Source organism: Astyanax mexicanus, chromosome 21 (genome assembly GCF_023375975.1).
Source record: "Astyanax mexicanus isolate ESR-SI-001 chromosome 21, AstMex3_surface, whole genome shotgun sequence".
NCBI lineage: Eukaryota > Metazoa > Chordata > Actinopteri > Characiformes > Acestrorhamphidae > Astyanax > Astyanax mexicanus.
In genome coordinates, this window is record NC_064428.1 from 26,140,443 (window position 1) to 26,159,988 (window position 19,546).

The 19,546-nt window shown below is 39.3% G+C and overlaps 2 protein-coding genes across 2 annotated transcripts in view; both read left to right on the forward strand.

The window, feature by feature from the left end:
- The first annotated feature begins 1,006 nt into the window (after positions 1–1,006).
- spryd7a (SPRY domain containing 7a) lies at positions 1,007–9,752 on the forward strand. Its single transcript, XM_015606351.3, has 5 exons — positions 1,007–1,274; positions 2,750–2,866; positions 4,222–4,388; positions 5,784–5,886; positions 7,948–9,752. Exons 1-5 carry the CDS (start codon positions 1,172–1,174, stop codon positions 8,043–8,045), a joined length of 588 nt encoding a protein of 195 aa, XP_015461837.3. The 5' UTR covers positions 1,007–1,171; the 3' UTR covers positions 8,046–9,752.
- Positions 9,753–13,631: 3,879 nt separating this feature from the next.
- kpna3 (karyopherin alpha 3 (importin alpha 4)) overlaps positions 13,632–19,546 on the forward strand; it is a 36,443-nt gene continuing 30,528 nt past the window's right edge. Inside the window, exon 1 of the mRNA XM_007251329.4 lies at positions 13,632–13,826. Within this exon, the coding sequence (XP_007251391.1) occupies positions 13,758–13,826 (69 nt within the window). The 5' untranslated portion in view covers positions 13,632–13,757. The remainder of the gene's footprint in view (positions 13,827–19,546) is intronic.

Genomic DNA, 19,546 nt, shown 5'->3' on the forward strand with positions numbered 1-19,546 from the left:
CTTGTAACACAAACCTGATGGTATAATCCAACTTGCAAAATCCAAAAATCGACAAATTAAGAAAAGATTCATATTTTCATTTTTACTGATATTCTGATTGTGAGGGGCAGAGATGAAAAAAGTAAAATTGGGGGAAATGGATAAAAACGTATTTCTTGTACACTGTACTACATAGAAGAAAAAAAAAAACAATGAATGAGTTTTACATCCAATTTTCTATTTTAGCATTTAGCCTCAAATACTACTGGGTCACAGAACAGTGTCAAATAAAGGACAGATCAAATTTGCATGTCCATACACCACAAACTTCTGCATGGATTGCTGTGTTCCCTTTGGCAATTTTCTTGTTGTTTGGTGTGTCGTTAGTGGTGCAAAAGACACTTGGAAATCTGACTGAGACGCATCGGTTCAGGTCACTTTCTTATCCCATTTTCTTCCCAATTTACAAGGCCAATTACCCAACCCACTCATTAGGACTGCCCCTATCACTAGTTATGCCTCAACACCAGGAGGGTGATGACTAGTACAAGCCACCGCCTCTTTTTCAAACTACTGCTGATGTAGCATTGCCGAGTAGCATCACAGTACACTCGGAGGAAAGCGCAGCGACTCAGTTCAGATACATCAGCTCACAGATGCCTTGTGCTGAGAGATATCATAACTTGGAATGATGAGGGGAAAGAGTGCCATCTACCCACCCAAAGAGAGCAAGGCCAATTGTGCTCTCTCAGGGCTCTTGCAGCTGATGGCAAGCTACATGAACAGAATTTGAACCAGCAATCTCTTGATTATAGTGGCAGCGTTTTATTCCACTAGTCCACTCATTAGCTACAACATATAAGCTGTATATCTGTCTTTATCAGCAGTGTAAATTTACTGTGTGTTTCTGTAATGGTGTTGTTGAGTTGTGTGTGAGTTGGTGATTAATGCGGATATTTATTGTTGCACTGTTGCGCCGCTAGATGTCGCCGTTGTTCTTCTCATAGCTCTGCGATGGCTGACGCAGGCGCGGTGGCTACGTCACCTCCGGAAGCTCGGCAGCACGGATGTGAGCTCAGGAGAGAGCGAGCAGCTTCGGAATGATGGTGCGGTATTAGCGCTGTTTACCGACTTTAGCGGGTTTATAATCACAGCTGCTTCGCCCGTCACCTCCCGTGAGCGCTACTCCACCATGGCGGCGCTCTTCTCCTGCTGCTTCGACTGCGGCCGCGCGAGCTCCGGACACGTAACCCTGAAAGAAATGCCCACCGTCCAGCTGGACACACATCACATGGGTGAGTAATGTGATCTCACACAACTGTACACACACAACACACTACAATACACACACACTGTACACATACACACTACAGTACACACTGCGTATACACTGTATGTATACCCATACACAGTATACACACCTTGTATATACACACACACACACTGTATACACACATACACTGCATACACACACTGTACACATATACACTGTATGTACACACACACACACACACAACGTACACACACTGTATATACACATATATATATGTACACTGTGTACACATACACACAATACAATACACACACACTGTGCACATACACACTACAATACACACTGCATATACACTGTATGTACACACATACACTGTACACACATACACTGTACACACACATACACTGTAAACACACCTTGTATATATATATATATATATATATATATATACACCCACACACTATATACACACATACACCGCATACACACACTGTACACATATACACTGTATACACACCTTGTATATATATACACCCACACACTGTATACACACATACACTGCATACACACACTGTACACATATACACTGTAAACACACCTTGTATATATATACACACATACACTGCATACACACACTGTACACACACAAACTGTACATACACTGTACACACATACATACACTTTATGCTCATACATTGTACACACATACACTGTTCACACACACATACACTGTATACACACATACCACACACACACACACACACACAAACACTCACTGTACACACACTCTAAAAACACCCAAATCACTGTGCAGACAAGATACTCGAGTGTAGGGGACGCTTGCTCCTTATTCTTTACTATGTAAATGTACTCTGTACCCAGGATGTAACAGTGTCGTGATTTCAGATTATCTGGGCTGCTTATCAGTTTAAGGTACAATATCTGTTTTTTAATATCTACAAGTCTGTTAAATGTAGGCTAGCTTCTAGGGTTTAACCCTAAGGCTTTATGAAATTCCAATTATTTATTTATTTGTTTGTTTGTTTTTAGCATTTTTTTGTATCAGTTATTATTGTTTAGTATTTATTTGTTTGTTTGTTTTTTTAGGTTTTAAGTGCTGTCAGAGGATTAAATATATAATCCAATTAATTACATGCTCTGATTAATTAATATAAATTGATCACAAATTTAATCTCAGTAATCATCAAAGTATTTTAAACTGTACAATTCAGTTCAGTTTTAGCCGAGGAGCAAATTATCTGTCTGTTACAAATTAAGTTACATAAAAAACTGTTTTTACCAGACAGTCACACATGCCAGAGGTTATTTTCTAGGCTACTTAAATAGGTCTTAAAGAGTAACTAGACTCTTAAGGCATTTTTACATTAATAGCTGAAATGTTTTTTCTGAACTTATTCATGATCTATCCTGTGTTTTTAATGCCAGTTTTGGTGTTTACTGTCTTATATTAATGTGAATGTGTATGTGGTGTTTCAGGCACTGATGTCGTAATTGTGAAAAGTGGCCGAAGAATATGTGGTACAGGCGGCTGCATCGCAAATGCCCCTCTCCATCAAAACAAGAGCTACTTTGAGTTTAAGATTCAGTCCACGGGTAAGTTCAGCTGCAGCTGTGCTTCTGCTTAAACATGGCTAGAACTGACAGCTTTAACCCTCCTGTTATGTTATGGGTCAAACTGACCTGTTTTGAAAGGAAAAAGAAAAAATACTTCTTCTGCTTGCCTTAATTAGTGTAATCAACGTATTCTATGAAATGGTTCATCTCCCATATTTGCAACCACCCCCTCCAAATACTAAAACAAAATTGCAATGTTATGTTTAAATGTTTTGTAAAACTATTGTGTTTTATTTGTTGATTTTTTTAAACTAACAAAGTAGTAAAACATGAAAAAACACTAGTGAATTATCCTAATTCACCTGGAAGGAACACCATTGCACTAAATATTGAAATAATAATTAGCAATGGAGTTAGTAATTAAATATATACACTGTTAGGATTATTTTTGGTTTTAGACATCTTTTGGATAATTAAACATGCACCGGCTCAATATGACCCAGGAACAGCATTGACAAATGAACATAACAGGATGGTTAAGTTTTGATAAGTTTTGTTTATGTCTGTTTAGGGTTTCAAGAATTCAGAATATATGGGATTGCATAACTATTGATTTATGTGATAATAGCAGGTACTGAATAAGGTTTAGGATTAATAGGTAACTGGACCAATAACATTTGCAGTTTTCATGTCACTTCTGGACTGTGTATATTTTTTCATATTTGGGACATTAAGAACAATGTTATCTCACTGTGTAAAAGGTGAAATTTAACCTAACAACACAGAGCACAGGAGCTGCCTCCACTAAGCTCGAAGACTGACAGAAAGTTGCACATATCCCACCCTCATTATGCAGTGAAAAAATAATATTAATTTTGTGCTGGATTCAATTTGGTAATAAAATAGTTTTTCTTTGTATCTTTAATATGTTTTTGATTTTTTTTTTGGCCCTAGAGAGTTCACTTTTATTAAAAAAAACATAATGAATAAAATTATTATTCCTATACATTGCATTGTCACATATGTTATGTACTTGGTTTCCCTGTCACAATAATTCCATTTTTAACTTTTAGTATTCTTTTTGAATGTGACCTCAGCAGTGCGGGAAAACCTATTCACGTGAATGAGCCAGGATGTTGAATTTGTGTAGAAATAGATATTTTGTTTTGGTAATATTTTCAATATTTTTTATTATGATAAATATGCATTTTTGCATTCAAATTTGTATTATAACCTTTATTTCGTGGCCGTATTTTTTTCTTGCCAAGAATATCATTATGGCAAAAATACCCTGAAATATCAGGATATTTTTGTAGGGCCATATCGCACACCTTCTTGTCTAAAGTGATCACTAGTAGTTTGACATCTAGCGTGTCACTCTTGGCTCCTGGCAGGTGTTTGGGGAGTCGGCGTAGCGACGCAGAAAGCTAACCTTAACCAGGTCCCACTGGGCAGAGACGCACACAGCTTGGTGCTGAGGCAGGATGGAACTGTATACCATAACAACGAGGAGAAGAACAAGCTGCCAGCTAACAGCCTGCCACAGGAAGGGGACATATTGGTGAGCTTTATATGGGGCTGTTGGGCTGTTTAAGCTTGTGTTTGCTTGTGTAATTGCATCATTTGTTGTCTGTCTTGCACTGTGCAGTCCTGTAAACACAAGACGTGTATGTTGAGCTGAGGCCCTGGAGGAATACTGGGTTGTTCCATTGTTTGTGCAGATGACATGACAATACAGCTCTTCCTGTCTTTTAGAAGCTTTGATCTTCATGTAACTTTTAGCTATAGGTAGTGTGATGTTGTCCTTAGTTTACCTTAGTTTAAGATTTAAAAATTAAACAGACAGACAGACTGACAAACGCTGAGGGAATAACCAATAGACACACTGACAGACCAACAGACAGACAGACACACTGACAGACAGAGACCGGCCAACACACAAACACACCGACTGACTGACAGACACACTGATTGACCAACCAACCGACAGACACACTAACAGGCCGAACGACACATAAACAGACAGACCAATAGGCTCACATACAGACAGACACACTGACTGATGGAGAGGCCGACTGACACACACACACACTGACTTGAAAGGACAGACAGACAGATAGACAGACCAACAGATAAACACATTGACTGACCAACACGCAGGCAGATAGACAGACTGACAGATAGACACACTGACTGACTGAAAGACAGAGAGACAGGCAGGCAGGCAGATAGACACACCAACTGACAGACTAACCACCACACTGACAGACAGAACAACAGACAGACACACCAACAGGCCAAATAACACAAAAACAGACGGACAGATAGACTGACAGACACACTGACTGACAGACACACTCTAACTGACACACAGTGACCAACCAACAGACACACCGTCAGACCGAGACAGATTGACACACATTGACTTACAGATCGAAAGACAGACAGGCAGATAGACAGGCCGACAGACAGACAGACAGGCAGGCAGATAGACAGACTGACAGATACACACCGACTGATGGACTAAAAAAAAGACAAACCGACACACACATACAATAACTGACCGACGAAAGACAGACACGCAGGCAGGCAGATAGACACTTACTGACCAACCAACCGCCACACTGACAGACAGACAGACAGACAGACACAATAACTGACCGACAGACAGAGAACGATTGACACACACACACACACAATATGATAGGATCCACAAAAATGTATATTATAAGAAGTAATATATAATATTTCATATGTAATATAACGTGTAATCTAATATAACTTTAATTTAACACTACATAAATCTACTATGGGCATTATTTACAAAAATATATGTTTCACGGTTCAAAGGAACACATCATCTTCATATTGATTATATTGCTTAAGACTGTAATTTTCATCTGTTTATTGCAGCAAGGCAGTTGACACTTCTTTATTTTAATGTTTTATGTTACAGGGTGTAACTTATGACCATGTGGAGCTGAATCTGTACCTGAATGGGAAGAACATGAACTGTCCAGCGTCAGGCATTCGAGGAACGGTTTTCCCTGTAGTATACGGTACGCCTGACTGTTGTAGAAACAACAATTTATCTTTCCATTAATCACATTGCAACAACAGTGCCCCAGTAGACTGTGTTAATCTTATTTATACATACAGTAATGAATACAACTGTGCAACATTCCAGTTTCTGGAAACAGTACAGAACATTCTGTGTGTCTGTTAAGTCTTTGTTAATTTATCTGGTGATTAGCATTGCCGCATGACTGTGTACAGAGCAGACTGAATCATGTGATTAGCATTCCTGCTAACACTTTTTTTATATTGGCCTGCAAGCATTCATATTAATGTATACTTTGAATCTTAAAGGGCTCATTTTTGCCAGATTATAGCATGTAAATATTGTTAAAGTTTTAAAACACACTGCTAAGTCCCAGATCACATACACTGAGAGAAGTGAAGTGAAAATAAATGTATTATCTTTGTTTACAGTGCCTAGTCAGCTGTGATTAATTAATAACTGGGTCAGAACATCTCCAAAACATTAGGGCAGGGCTTATGAGGTTAATTAGGTATGCGGTGGTCAGTACCTATGAAAAACACTCCTTTAAAAAAAAGAAAAAAAAGAAAAAAGATTAGACGCACCTAAGTAAGGTTTAATGGTGTGATCCATGGAGGCCCACATTATAGTAGAGGTTAGATCGGGCCCAAAAATTCCGACCCGACCCAGCCCGAGCCCGTGCACGTTCTGCCCAAGCCCGACCCGACCCGAATCATAAGCTGTCATCATGAGCCCGGCCCGACCTGACCCGCCCCATAAACTGGCTGTTTCCGGGCTGATTGAATGAGTGAAATATGATCAAAATTATGTTAATTAACACTGTAACATAGCATAAAACTATTATTTAGAGAGACAGAGAGAGAAAGAGAGAGAGAGAGACAGAGAGAGAGAGAGAAAGAGAGATTTGCTTGTTCTGATGTGAGTTACTCACAGGTAAAGGTTCTCTTTTATCTCCTCATGCTCATATTCTAGTCCCATACATAATTCTGCAGCTCCCTCAGTGTTTTCTGTTGTATTTTGCGGCTAGCGCGAGCGCTTACAACTAACACCGCGGACCGTGAGGTGCCGCCACGCTTGTGCCGAATCCGCTGCTGAATCCGACTCCGGCTTCGCGGACAGAATCGGCACAACACCCCCCGCTTTACAACTGCGGAAGTGAAAACAACGCTAATAAATAAATTAGTTTAGTTTCACTTTCAGATTCGTTATTTTATTTAAAAATAAATATATAATTAAAAAACAGACGCCTACATCTAAGACTATTTTCTGGAGCCAGACCCGACTCGGCCCGAGGAATGTGGTGGGAAATCTCGGCCCGAACCGACCCGATTTCGGGTCAGGCCTCAGGTCAGGTCGGGTTCGGGCAGAGAATCTAAGCTCTACATTACAGCTTACAGGACTTTAGGGCTGCAACAATTAGACAATATAATTGTTATTTGTAACAGTATCGCATTACACAAAGTCCTGGGGCAGAAACGCAATGGGAGATGGGTAAATAGCTCACTCACACAGTTTACACTCAACCCCAAAAGTGCCAAAACAAAACAGATTACATATTTACTCACTAAATATCAGTACTTTTCACATTTAAACAACATCCAGACATCAGCTTTTTGAAATACAGCGCTTTTAGCCGATGCTTCTAACAAGCTTACGATGCTAGCGATAGGGGCATAGCTTTGCCTATGCAAAGAAATTGCTATTTTTACACTGTTAACAAACTTAAAGTAGCTCCACACTTCATTGGTAGGATTCTGACGGCCCTGATATTTAAAATGAGACACTAAGAGCTTTGAAAGTGCACAGGTAGTTTACGTATGTTTATACACAAAGTACACACTGTTAAATACCTGCACAACTTCACAAATGGAATATCCCATTTATCTGGTACCCATCTGGTTTCCAATAATCTTGACTCACAAGATATCACCATTGCTATCTTATGACTCTAATCATGTTAGGGTAAATAACACATTTACAATTAGTCTTTCCCGTATTAAATATACCATATACACCTCATACACTTCCTTCTGTAACTGTTTTCTTTTTTCTTTTGCAGTGGATGACAGTGCAATACTCGACTGTCAGTTTACTGATTTCTACCATCCTCCTCCACAAGGCTACCAAAAGATTCTTTTCGAGCAACAGATATTCTGATCTTCACCTGGTTCTCTTCATGCACATCAGCTTTCCTGTCACCTGTGTCTGCTGTTCCAGCTACTAGATCTCAAGCGCAACCCAGACATGGCAATCCAGCTGTGTATGTTAGTGATTCTGTGGCTGAAGCTTTGCTCTGTCGGCTCAACAGTACATCTTGCCAGTGTTACATCTTCAGTGATTTTTGCTCATGTAGAATAGATTCATGTTGGCAGAACACTCAAAACACTCCACTTTTGCCCTCTTTTTATGTACTTTAGTCATTATTGTTTGGGTTATTTAATTTAAAAGACTCAAAATACAAAATCATATACATTTCTGGCACTCTGCTTCAGCTTTTAGATACACTCATCGTCAAAGAAACAGTTGTGCAAGAATAGTCGCACCCAGAAGGAAGTATCAGATTGTAATGGTATTTATTGAGCTACACATACAGAAGTAGTGTGTAACGCATGTGTAAAGCATGGATTTGTAGAGGTTCCTAATGGTGTCCTGTGACTATATATCCCATGCAGTTTGAATATTCTAAAACATTTCCTGCAGATTTTGCAGTAGGATTGTTAATATTGTGCCCAATAGCATCCCACACATTTCTAAAAATGTGAAAGGATCTGGAGATGCGGTTGGCTACTGTTTAGTATCTGTGTCTTCAAGGCAAGCTCTTGAGAGGGGCCTTATGTGGACAGGCATTGTCCTTTTGAAATAGTACATGAGTGTGTGTGGTTACTGATTGATTGCAGGACCTCATTAATCTAATGTGATGTTGGCCTTTCAAAGTACCTGTAATGAAGACCAAGACAAAAGCAGGACTTGTCACTAAAGATGATCCACTGTCATTCTAAGGCATGTCTAGTCAAGTTTAATTCCTGTCAGTTGATTCTTTCTGGGTGCAAGTATTTTTGGAAGATGAGTTTAAAAAGCGGCTGATTTTAAAAATACTCTTAAAATGTATTAATGTTTTATGAATGTGATGTGATTGTTATAAATTCTTGAAAGTTGGACAAGCATGAGGGAGGGTAATCTGTTGAAGGTTTTTAACAGACACAATTCATTATAACTGACCTTACGTTTCTATGAAAAAATATTTAAGATAAAGTATACAACATTATTTTTACACTCATTTTGCAAAACTGATGGAAGTGATGCACAAATTTAAACCAAATCTAGAATTGTTTTGACACAATCTTCTTAAATGAAAATCTTTATATTCTAGTTGTTTCTTCCACCTCTCTCTATCTCTCTCTCTCACACACTGTAGCTCCATATCCCTATCTCTATCTCTTCGGAAGTTTGTTTTGTGTTCTACTCCATTATTGGCCATTATTATTCACTGGATCTCTGTTTATATAACCTGGTCTATAGATATGATAAGCACTACATTTTCCATGCTGTGTAACGTTTATCTCCATCACGATACTTTACTCAACTGACATTTTGTAACAAGGAAAGTAAATCATATCAAATAATAATGGCAGAAAGGAAGAGCTAGTGCCTATATTGAGTGTTTTATACCCAAATTAAATGAAATGACATACTCTGCTATATTTGGTTTTAAGTTATACTGTTTATCTCTTCAGAATCACATTATAAATTGTAAAGAAAATAGCCTATATGAAAATATCTGTAATGTTTTGTATGCACTAATCAGTTGTGTTATTTGTGGGTTATTTGTTCGTACTGTAATAAAGACGTTGCTCTTTGGTAAAAGTGTTGTGAATTTATTGGTTTTGCAAATGATTTTCTAAATGAAGTGATCTGTCACTGGTTGACATAAATGGGAGCCAATCACAAAAAAGCCAATCACCTTTTTGGTTTCAACTTGAGTGAAGGAGGGTCCATAATATTGTTGAACTAGTGGGAAAAGTCACCCCTCTCCAATGTGGCAATTTGCAACAGCCAAAAAATCTTCTTAAGAATTATAACAATATATATATATTTTTTTTTTTAAACAGTAATTTTTTATATAGTCTCTCTCGATTCATAGAAACTGGAGTGACTAGAAATAATTAAACGATACTTAAAAAGTAAACAGACTTGCTTAAAAGGACATTGATATTAAACACTAATAGATATGTAGCAACAAATTCATTAATCAAAGGAAATAGTCTACATGGAAGCTAAATACTGATTTAAAGTGGAGGGACTACATATTACCCAACAGGGTCAGGTTTCTCTTCTAACTTTTCCCTGTATCACTGAAAGTCCAACTTACTCTTGCTCAAAAATACCCTATATTACGAAAGGAAATTATTATTTTTTATTTACTTAACATTGTAAAATGTAAGACATGTTTTTTCCTTTTGTTTGATACATACAAAAATCTTAATGTGTGGTCTGTATAATTTTTTAGGTATTATAAAAATTATAAAATGACAAATAGGCTAAAACTCACAGTTTAGAGTATGGCTGGGCAGCATGAGCTAGCAGAGTTTGTTAATTTCCCTGCTCCAACAAATCTACTGATCTTGGCAATTAACAGGTTAGTTGAATCAGGTGTGATTGACCAGGAAAAGCACAATACTGCCCTTCTAGTCCCATTCATTTGGATGTTGTTTTTGAGGGGAACGAATGAGAGGTCGTTGAAAAGGTGTGAGAAATGGCAAGTGGGGTGTGAGAGTGTGAGTTTCACAGCTAGCACGTGAGAGAAAAACCTCTCTAACATGGTGAAGCAAATATATATACAGCTCTGGAAGAAAAAATAAGAGACCACTTAAAATTATGAGTTTCTTTGATTTTATCAAATTGAAAACCTCTGGAATATAATCAAGAGGAAGATGGATGATCACAAACCATCAAACTAAGTTGAAATTATCCAAAAAAGCAGTGTGTAAAACTGGTGGAGGAGAACATGCCAAGATGCATGATAACTGTGAATAAAAACCAGGATTATTCCACCAAATATTGATTTCTGAACTCTTAAAACGTTATGGATATTAACTTATTTTCTTTGCATTATTTGAGCTCTGAAAGCTCTGCATCTTTTTTTCAGCCATGTCTCATTTTTTGCAAATAAATGTTCTAAATGACAATATTTTTATTTAGAATTTGGGAGGAACGTTGTCTGTAGTTTATAGAATAAAACAACAATGTTCATTTTACTTAAACATATACCTATACATAGCAAAATCAGCAAAACTGATTCAGAAATGTAAGTGGTCTCTTATTTTTTCCAGAGCTGTGTCTGTATATTTACACCCCAAACCCTACATTTGACGCATCTCTTACATACGCTTGTGCCGTACGGAGACCCCTAACGTTAGCTGGGTCATCTGCTGGAACATGCGCAACATTTACGCAAACTGACGTAAATCCACTGTACCGCTTTTAGCTCGGTTGCTAGCTAATGTGTTTAACTAGAAGTGGGAAATACAGGTCTAGAGAGTATAAATCCACTCCAGGGTTTTGTACCTGCAGCAGAGCCGCCCAGGCAGTTGGCACAAAAACCTGGGATGAATTTTTACTTTTTGGACCTGGATTACCCACCTCTAAATAAAGCTCCCAGACTCTCTACCTACAGAGGAGAATGTCCACCTAAGCACGTCTGCTGCTGTTGTCGGACACCAGGGGGCGCTCCCGAGTGAGTTCCAAATGAATGGGTACATATGGAGCAATTGACCAAAAATCACAGTTTCTTAATGTTTAACCCTTTTTATAATATAACATGTATACGTTTCCTCAACACAGAATGATATAAAATGTTTCAGAGCTGCTGACATTATTTGCTTGTATATCCAGTAATGAATATAGTAATATAGTAATACATATAGTTATAGTCATATATACTGATACTGTCATTACCTCAATAATGCCGCCATCATATCTACTGGTACACTCTCTTACATAACTCTTTATATTGCACTATTGTCTATATGTCTATGTCTGTAACTGTGTTGTATTGAGAATTTAGTGTCTCTGATTCTTTTATTATTTAATAAGCAGTGTTGACAATAAACAACTTGACTTGACTGTATATCTTGTACTTTAGATACACCATATTCAAAACCTTCAACACCTTTAAATATGGAGACCACTGCTGGTCCTGTTTAGAGTCCTACGTGCTTTTATTTGTCAGAGTATGGAGGAGAAGAAAGGGATAATACTTATATTATAATATAGTTGATCTGCGTTTGTTTATAAAGAGTTAATCTCAGTCTTTTAATGAGCTCTAATCACTTGTTTTTACATAAAAAACACTTCTAAGTGCTGCTTTAGTTGATTTTACACTGGTGATAGACCAGCTAGTGACCTTTTATGGTGAATTGGTTAAAATATTAATAACTGTCCTTGTCCCAAGTCTCCATGTACTGTCTTTGTACTTTATACATATGTGATCTCCAGACTTAGCTCACATCGAGCCATTCAGGAAGCACACAGTAGCAGAAATGCTAGCGAATCTGTTGTACAAATTTTGTTTGCTTCAGAAATATTGAGCATAAATGTAACCTTTCTTTGTGTAGTTAACGAAATACTTTATTATGTTTTACAAATTTAAATAAACAATAATAGTACTAATTAGTTATTGTTTTTAATTATACATTTTAGCTGATTAGCCCCATTCTCCCCCATTCATTGAGGACTCCCTAGTGGGCTCCATCTAGCGGTGCACAGTTATTTTATGTTATAACTTGGGGAAATATAAAGCGCATGGGTAGGTAGGCTCTCCATAAACCGGTGTTTTGTCAAGTTGTGCTACCCTGTCAAACTGTGCTACCCTAGTGTATATTTAACTGTACAAATACGAAAGAAGCACAATATTATTGTCACAGTAAATGTAGAGTTACTATATTTAGATAGCACAAATCACTGTATCATTAAAAAAGTAATGCAAATGAGAGGTCATTACAAACTGCATTCGTGTTTTTTTTTATTAATAATTGTTGCTAAGCTCTGCCACTATGATCAACCGATCGCTGGTTCGATTCCTGTTCATGTAGCTTGCCGCCGGCTACCGGAGCCACGAGAGAGCACAATTGTCCCTCTGGGTGTGTACATGGCACTCTCTCCTCACATAATTCCAAAGTGTGATGTCTGCAGCACGAGGCATCTGAGCTGATGTATCGGAACTCAGTCGCTGCATTTTCCTCCGAGTGTGCTATGATGCTACTTGGCAATCCTGCATCTGCAGCAGTTCGAAAATAGGCGGAGGCTAATTTCAAATGTATCGGAGGAGGGATGTGCTAATCTTTACCCTCGTGCTAATCTTTACCCTAGTGATAGGGGGACTCCTAATGAGTGGGTTGGGTAATTGGACGCATAAACAAAAAATAATAACAATAATATTTGTTGTATTCATTCTTATTCATTTCCATTTATACTTTTGTGCATTGACAGTGAGTCCAGGTTGTTTAATGCACAAAAAAAAAAAGATTTATTATATTAAAAAAAACACGAGAAATAATTAAAAAGTGTTTGTCAGCGCATGCGCAGTACCTTTGGGAAGCACGTATCGATGGATACCATAACTGGACGGAACACCACCGGCTCTGGCGCGTCTCTGATTGAAATAAATCCCTTTCTGGGCTCCTCCTCCTCCTCCTCCCGGCTCCTCCGGCCCCCTCCCACCCTACACCCCACCACGTCCTGTCACGTCTGGCTGCTGCTGCTGCCCCACCAGCACCGCTCGCCTCGTCACTTTCAGTGTTACTGTCTACTTCCCCTCGCCGGAGCTCCGAGCGTCGGACTACAGGCAGAGAAACACACACAGGCTCAGCCATGGCCGAAAACGCCGGCTTGGAAAACCACCGCATCAAGAGCTTTAAAAACAAGGGGCGAGATGTCGAGGTACGTCAGTTTTATAGCGGCATGTTAACTGCGGTTTCACCCTGTGCCTTTTTGAAGGCACAAGGCTCGATTTTACACGTGTTTGGCCTCTATTTTGCGGGCCTTGCTAGTCGAGCTGGATGAAGCTAAGCAGGATTTGATAGTTCGTGTCATGTCGGTTTGTGTTACCCGTCCATACGTGCTTCTTAGCAGCTTTGCGCATGCGCTGACGCACAATTTTAAACATTTTCATTTGTTTTATCATTATAATTCTTTATCATCTTCCTTTGGCGCATCGTAGTTAGCTAACTTCTTGTTTTCTTTATTTAAAAAGTAAATGCACAGAGGTGATTGTGACATTTTGGAATACGACTTGACAAAGAGAGAAAGAAAATAAATTAATGCTTAGGCATTATTTAATAACTAACAAATACACACAGGCATATTCTTCCTTACTTTTTATTTTTGTATTTAAACATTACATTCACAGGGTTGATTGTGTCAAATTGGATACACCTTAAAAAAAGAGAATACATTATTATAGATTAAGACATTTAATAGTGAACACACACACATACACATACAAACATATAACTAGCTTATGTATCTATAGATATGTCACACACTGATCATACATGTAATTTAGCTAATTCAGTTCCTTTAACAACGAGACAAAGGTATGTCTTTTGATAATTGTGTGAGCTGTTACTGTTATTAACTATCTAGCTAGGTTAGATAAGAGCTACCCTTTTGAGAGTTAGGTAGCTAGACAACTGTACATATACATGGCCATTCATATTACATAAAGTACCCTAGCTACCTTGATATAAGGCGTCCAAATAACTGTCCTATTCTTCTGCCAGAAGCACTTTTTTAATAGAAATGTCATATCCAGCTCCTGGTTTATAAGCAGGCAGCTTGACCTATAAATCTACACTATGGTAGCACAGTTCGTCAGGGGAGCACAGTTCGTCAGGGGAGCACAAAAAGGCAGAACACCGGAAAACCTTCCTCCTCCTCCACCGCCAGCTGCCACCATCGCATGCGGAGCGGGCGCGGCCTTCAATAAGGCCTATTTAATCGCTGAAATGTCGCTAAACTCTAATTTCTCATTACCACAGCTTTTTAAAGCCTAGCGGTAAAATGTCTGTACACATGTCTTTATTCAGCGGTCTGGACCTCCCAGGCCCGGCTGCCGTCGCTCTGACCGACGAGGCCGAACTGAAGCTGGGCTGAGTTCACTGGATTCGCCCGCTAACGCCGGTTAGCTAGGTTACCTTAATGCTAGCTTACTGTAAGGTTAACACAACTTAATATAATTTTTAAAAAGACGCAGCGGACAGACGTGACACATTATCGCATCATAATGTACGGAAACCTCTTGAATGACAGTTTAAGAGCTAGTTTTTGCTCTAAAAGTGAGGGTTTTACAGCGAGAATTTGATTCTGTACCGGTGTTAACGTCGATTAGCTAGCTTAGCTTAGCTCAGCTAAGCCAGCCAGGGAGCTAACGAAGATAGATAGCTAGTTAGGTAACTAGTTACCTACCTAGCTAGCTGGCTTGCGTTTTATAACTAGTGGCCGTTTCTGTATAAATGTCATGGGCTACTGACTGGACTGACAGAGGTGGGCCACCTCGTACAACAGAATTTAGAAAATGTTATAACTAAATATGTGATAAATGTCTAGCTACCACACTGTCTGAATTCTACACAGGCTAAGCCAGCCTCTCTCATCCCCTGGTCATGAAGCTGCACAGCCCTATACATAAAAACACATTGCTTTTTCCTAGTTTTAACCCATTTTTCTCCTCAGTTTACACAGCCAATTACCCATCCCACTCATTAGGACTTGTAATGCCCCAACACCAGGAGGGTAAAGACTAGCACGTACCTCCTCCGACACATGTGAAATCAGCCACCACCTCTTTTCGAATTGCTGCTGATGTACCATTGCAAAGTAGCATCACAGCGCACTCCGAGAAAAGTGCAGTGACTTGGTTCTGAAACATCAGCTCACAGGTGCCTTGTGCTGATTGACAATCACTCTTTGGAGTGATGTGGGGAAAGAGTGCCATCTACCCACCCAGAGAAAGCAAGGCCAATTGTGCTCTCTCTGGGCTCCGGTAACTAATGGCAAGCTTCATGAACAGGATTCGAACCGGGCGATTTCCTGATCATAATAACTCCAGCCTAGTGCTTTTTAAAATGACCTGATTTATTTGAATCAGGTGTTTTGAAGGCATGGAAAATATTAAAGTGCTTGCGAAACACTGGGCTAAGCAACCCCAATTGGCCTTACTCTTTTTTTATCTATATTATCATATACACTACAGATGATTGTTTTGCTATTCAACTAATCTGCTAGATGTATTTTTCTGATTACATAATTAAGTCAACGATTATTTCACGATTATTTCTGCCATGCCCTCCGTCTCTGCTTCCTGTGGCTACAGCTCCTGTTCCTGGCTTTCTCCATCAGTTCAAGGCAGTCAAAACAGCTGAGCATGGGATTTAAATGCCCTTCAAATGCAGAGAAGACATTTAAATGTGAAATATTCCGATGTTTAATGAGAAAATATGCTGACTTTTGTGTCAGTCACATTTGGTGACCAAGCTGAGTGTGAATTGAGTGAGTTTAATGTTTGCTAAGCTAGCCTGTCTCATGCCTGTTCATGAAGCTCTACAGCCCTGTACATAAAAGCACATTTAACCTAGTGCGCTAATAATGATTTATTTGAATCAGCATAAAACACATAAAAAAGGATGTAAAACACAATGTAACCCTAATAGGCCCAAGTCTTTTTTTGTATTTATCAGTATATATAGGGCTGATACTAATAATTATTGTGGTATGGTGCCAGTTATTTTTCTGATCATGTGATTTAGTCAACGAATATTTCTGCCATTCCCTTCATCTCTGCTTCCTGTGCCTAGTGCTCCAGTTCCTAGCTTCCTCCATCGCTTCAGGACAATAGAAACAGCTAAACATGGGACTTAAATGCCCAGAAGACATTAAAATGTAAAATATTTTATCTGTGGTGTCAACAGAACCGCTTTTGAGCTAGTGTGGTTAATTTAGGTGTTGAGGCCTTTTCTGTATAAATGTCATGAGCTGCTCAACGTCAGCATCTTAAAATAGATATTTTTGATCATGGTCAGTTCCTTTAGCAGACTGTCAGAATTTAGAGCTTGCTAAGCCTGCCTGTCTCATCCTTGGACATGAAGACCCATTGCCCTGCTCATAAAGGCATAGTTCTTTTATAAAGAGCTGCTTACTTGAATCAGGTGTTTTGAGAGCATGGAAATCACCTCCAGGGTCAGGGTTGAGAAAGGCCCAAGTCAGTTTCCATATTTGTGTGACTAAAAGCTTGGAAATGACTGGACTTGAGCGTCTTGTTGTTGGTATGACCCAGAGGCTATGATGGTGTATAATGTGTAGTCAGAATGAACATACAACTACTGTATTCAAACTGGAGCACTAATCCTAAGGCAGTAAAGAAGCCCTGCCCTGTCAACATCCCTAGACCCCTTTCAGTGTAGTAGTACAAGGCTGTACATGCAATATTGCACAAGACTGCATTCTCTCGGAAGTCTATTCTAGCTACGTATTGCAAAACCTATTGTGAGCTCTTCCCTCAGCGACTGAAATCAACCATGTATTTGTATTTCCATTGAGAGATGCCATTTGACTATGTAGCTCTGGAGCTCACATTGGGAATGTCCAGACTAAACAGTGAGTGTATCTAGAAGAGGTCGGTTACATTGGAGACAGCCAGGCATGTGCTGAAGGTGCTATGCTGGATGAAGCAAGATGATCCAACTCTTCACTGTTGCTTCAGCTATTTCTGGAATTTTAAAGGAGTTTCATTCCAAAGTTCTCACAGAGTATACAGAGATTCGGATGTGGTCAGAGAAGGACAAGGGGGGTACATTGGTTATTGGTCACTGAATTTCTAGGACTGGGGGAGCACCATGGTCCTGCATGGACAGCATTTCTCTAGTAAAACACCCCAGCTTGAATGGATAAGTGATTCTGTCTTTAGCATTTTCCTAGTTCCTGTTGAGTTGCCTAAGCCATATTTTAGTGTAACGGGACTGGTTTCCTGAAAAAGGATTAGTCATAGTCTGGGACCACATCGCATTTTTTAATTTTTGTGAGAAAATAATCCATGGCTGGGATTAAGTTTTGTATGGAAAAATCACACCTTGATGTTTTGTAAAGACTGCCCTTTTTGAAGAACAGGATTTGTAAATATTGCTGTTGCTAAAAAGTGGTAGTGCTAAAATGTCTGAATGAAATTATTATAAATAGAAGCAGAAGAAGCATGCTGTCGCTGTGTCCCTGCATGGTGAAATAACAGGCAGTCTGGTGGTCACAGAATTTTGGTTGATATGAGCAGCCAGAGGAGCCAACAAGCTGGTTCTTTTTTTCTTTTTTTTTTTTAATGCATAGAACATTGACATGCACAAGCTATTGTTAGCCATTGTATTGGCTGTTGACATGCTGATCATGTAAAACTGTAGGGGGTACTTTTGCCCTTTTGAAAACTTTCAAAGCATAAATGTTAGTTGCTGATAACGTCCTTGCCCCACCCATTCAAAGCTGCCAGGGCTGCAATGGAGTGCCTCCAAATCAGCCAAAAACCTTTGACAGAGCATTGTGGTCACATTTAACCCACATTTATCAGTTCCTCTACTTGGAATCTTCCTTAAACCACAACTAGAGTATATTTGGGTCAACATTAGCAATACCCATTAAAAGGCACTGGCACGTAGTTCCACCATGGTGAAGGTTCAGCTTAAAGCAGAACTTTTTGAGATGGTTTTAAGGTGGTATGGGAACACAGCAAAGCCAGGCTTGAGGCTTGCCAGAGCCGGAAGTGGCTATGGAAACGGGATAAGCCTTGTTGCAGCCTGGCACTCGCGGGTGCTGTGTAGTTGTTGTTATGAGGTTTGCCTCCAGCATGTCAGGTGCGCCAGCACCAGCATGTCTTCCCAAAGTATCAGCGGCCTCCACCACGCACAGACAAAAACACACACACAGACACTTGCTCGTTCACTCAATGTCTCTTTCACTCGCACAAACGCACACACATACTGTGTCATTATGTTGGTCTCAGCAGTGCCAAGCTGTCAAGTCACTAGGGGAAGCTTCAGGCCTCTGGCTCGTGGAGTGTTTCCCCACTGCTTTTGCCCGGCTTTCAGCCTGCTGTGACTCATTACCCACACAGTGTAGGTAATATAGCACTTATATACACAGAACTGTAGTTTGTATGTCCAGCATCCATCAGCATAGAAAATATTAAACATTTGGATACATGGATCTGAACATATGTATGTAGCTACCACCTATCAGTAAGCTTAGATTACCAAATTTCTCCAGCACTATTGAGGACCATAAGTATTAGTGGCTAACCACTCCAGCAGTGCTAGTCGGGGTTAGGAGCAGGCTATAGGCCGGTAATACTCCCCTCTAAACAGTAAAATAGCGAGCATGGTTAGCAGGTAATGCTAATGCTACTCCAGCAGTGCTAGCAAGGGTTAGGTGCAGGTTACAGGCCAATGATACTCACCTCTGAACAGGAAACTAGCGGTTCATTTCTTTAGAACTTGAGGAAATTGAACCACTATGTGTGTTTTTTCAGTTATTAATATATTTAACAAACAGTTGAAAGATTACTGCACTCAATGTCTTCAATTACTTATAAACTGCAATTTTCATTCATCAGCCGGTATATA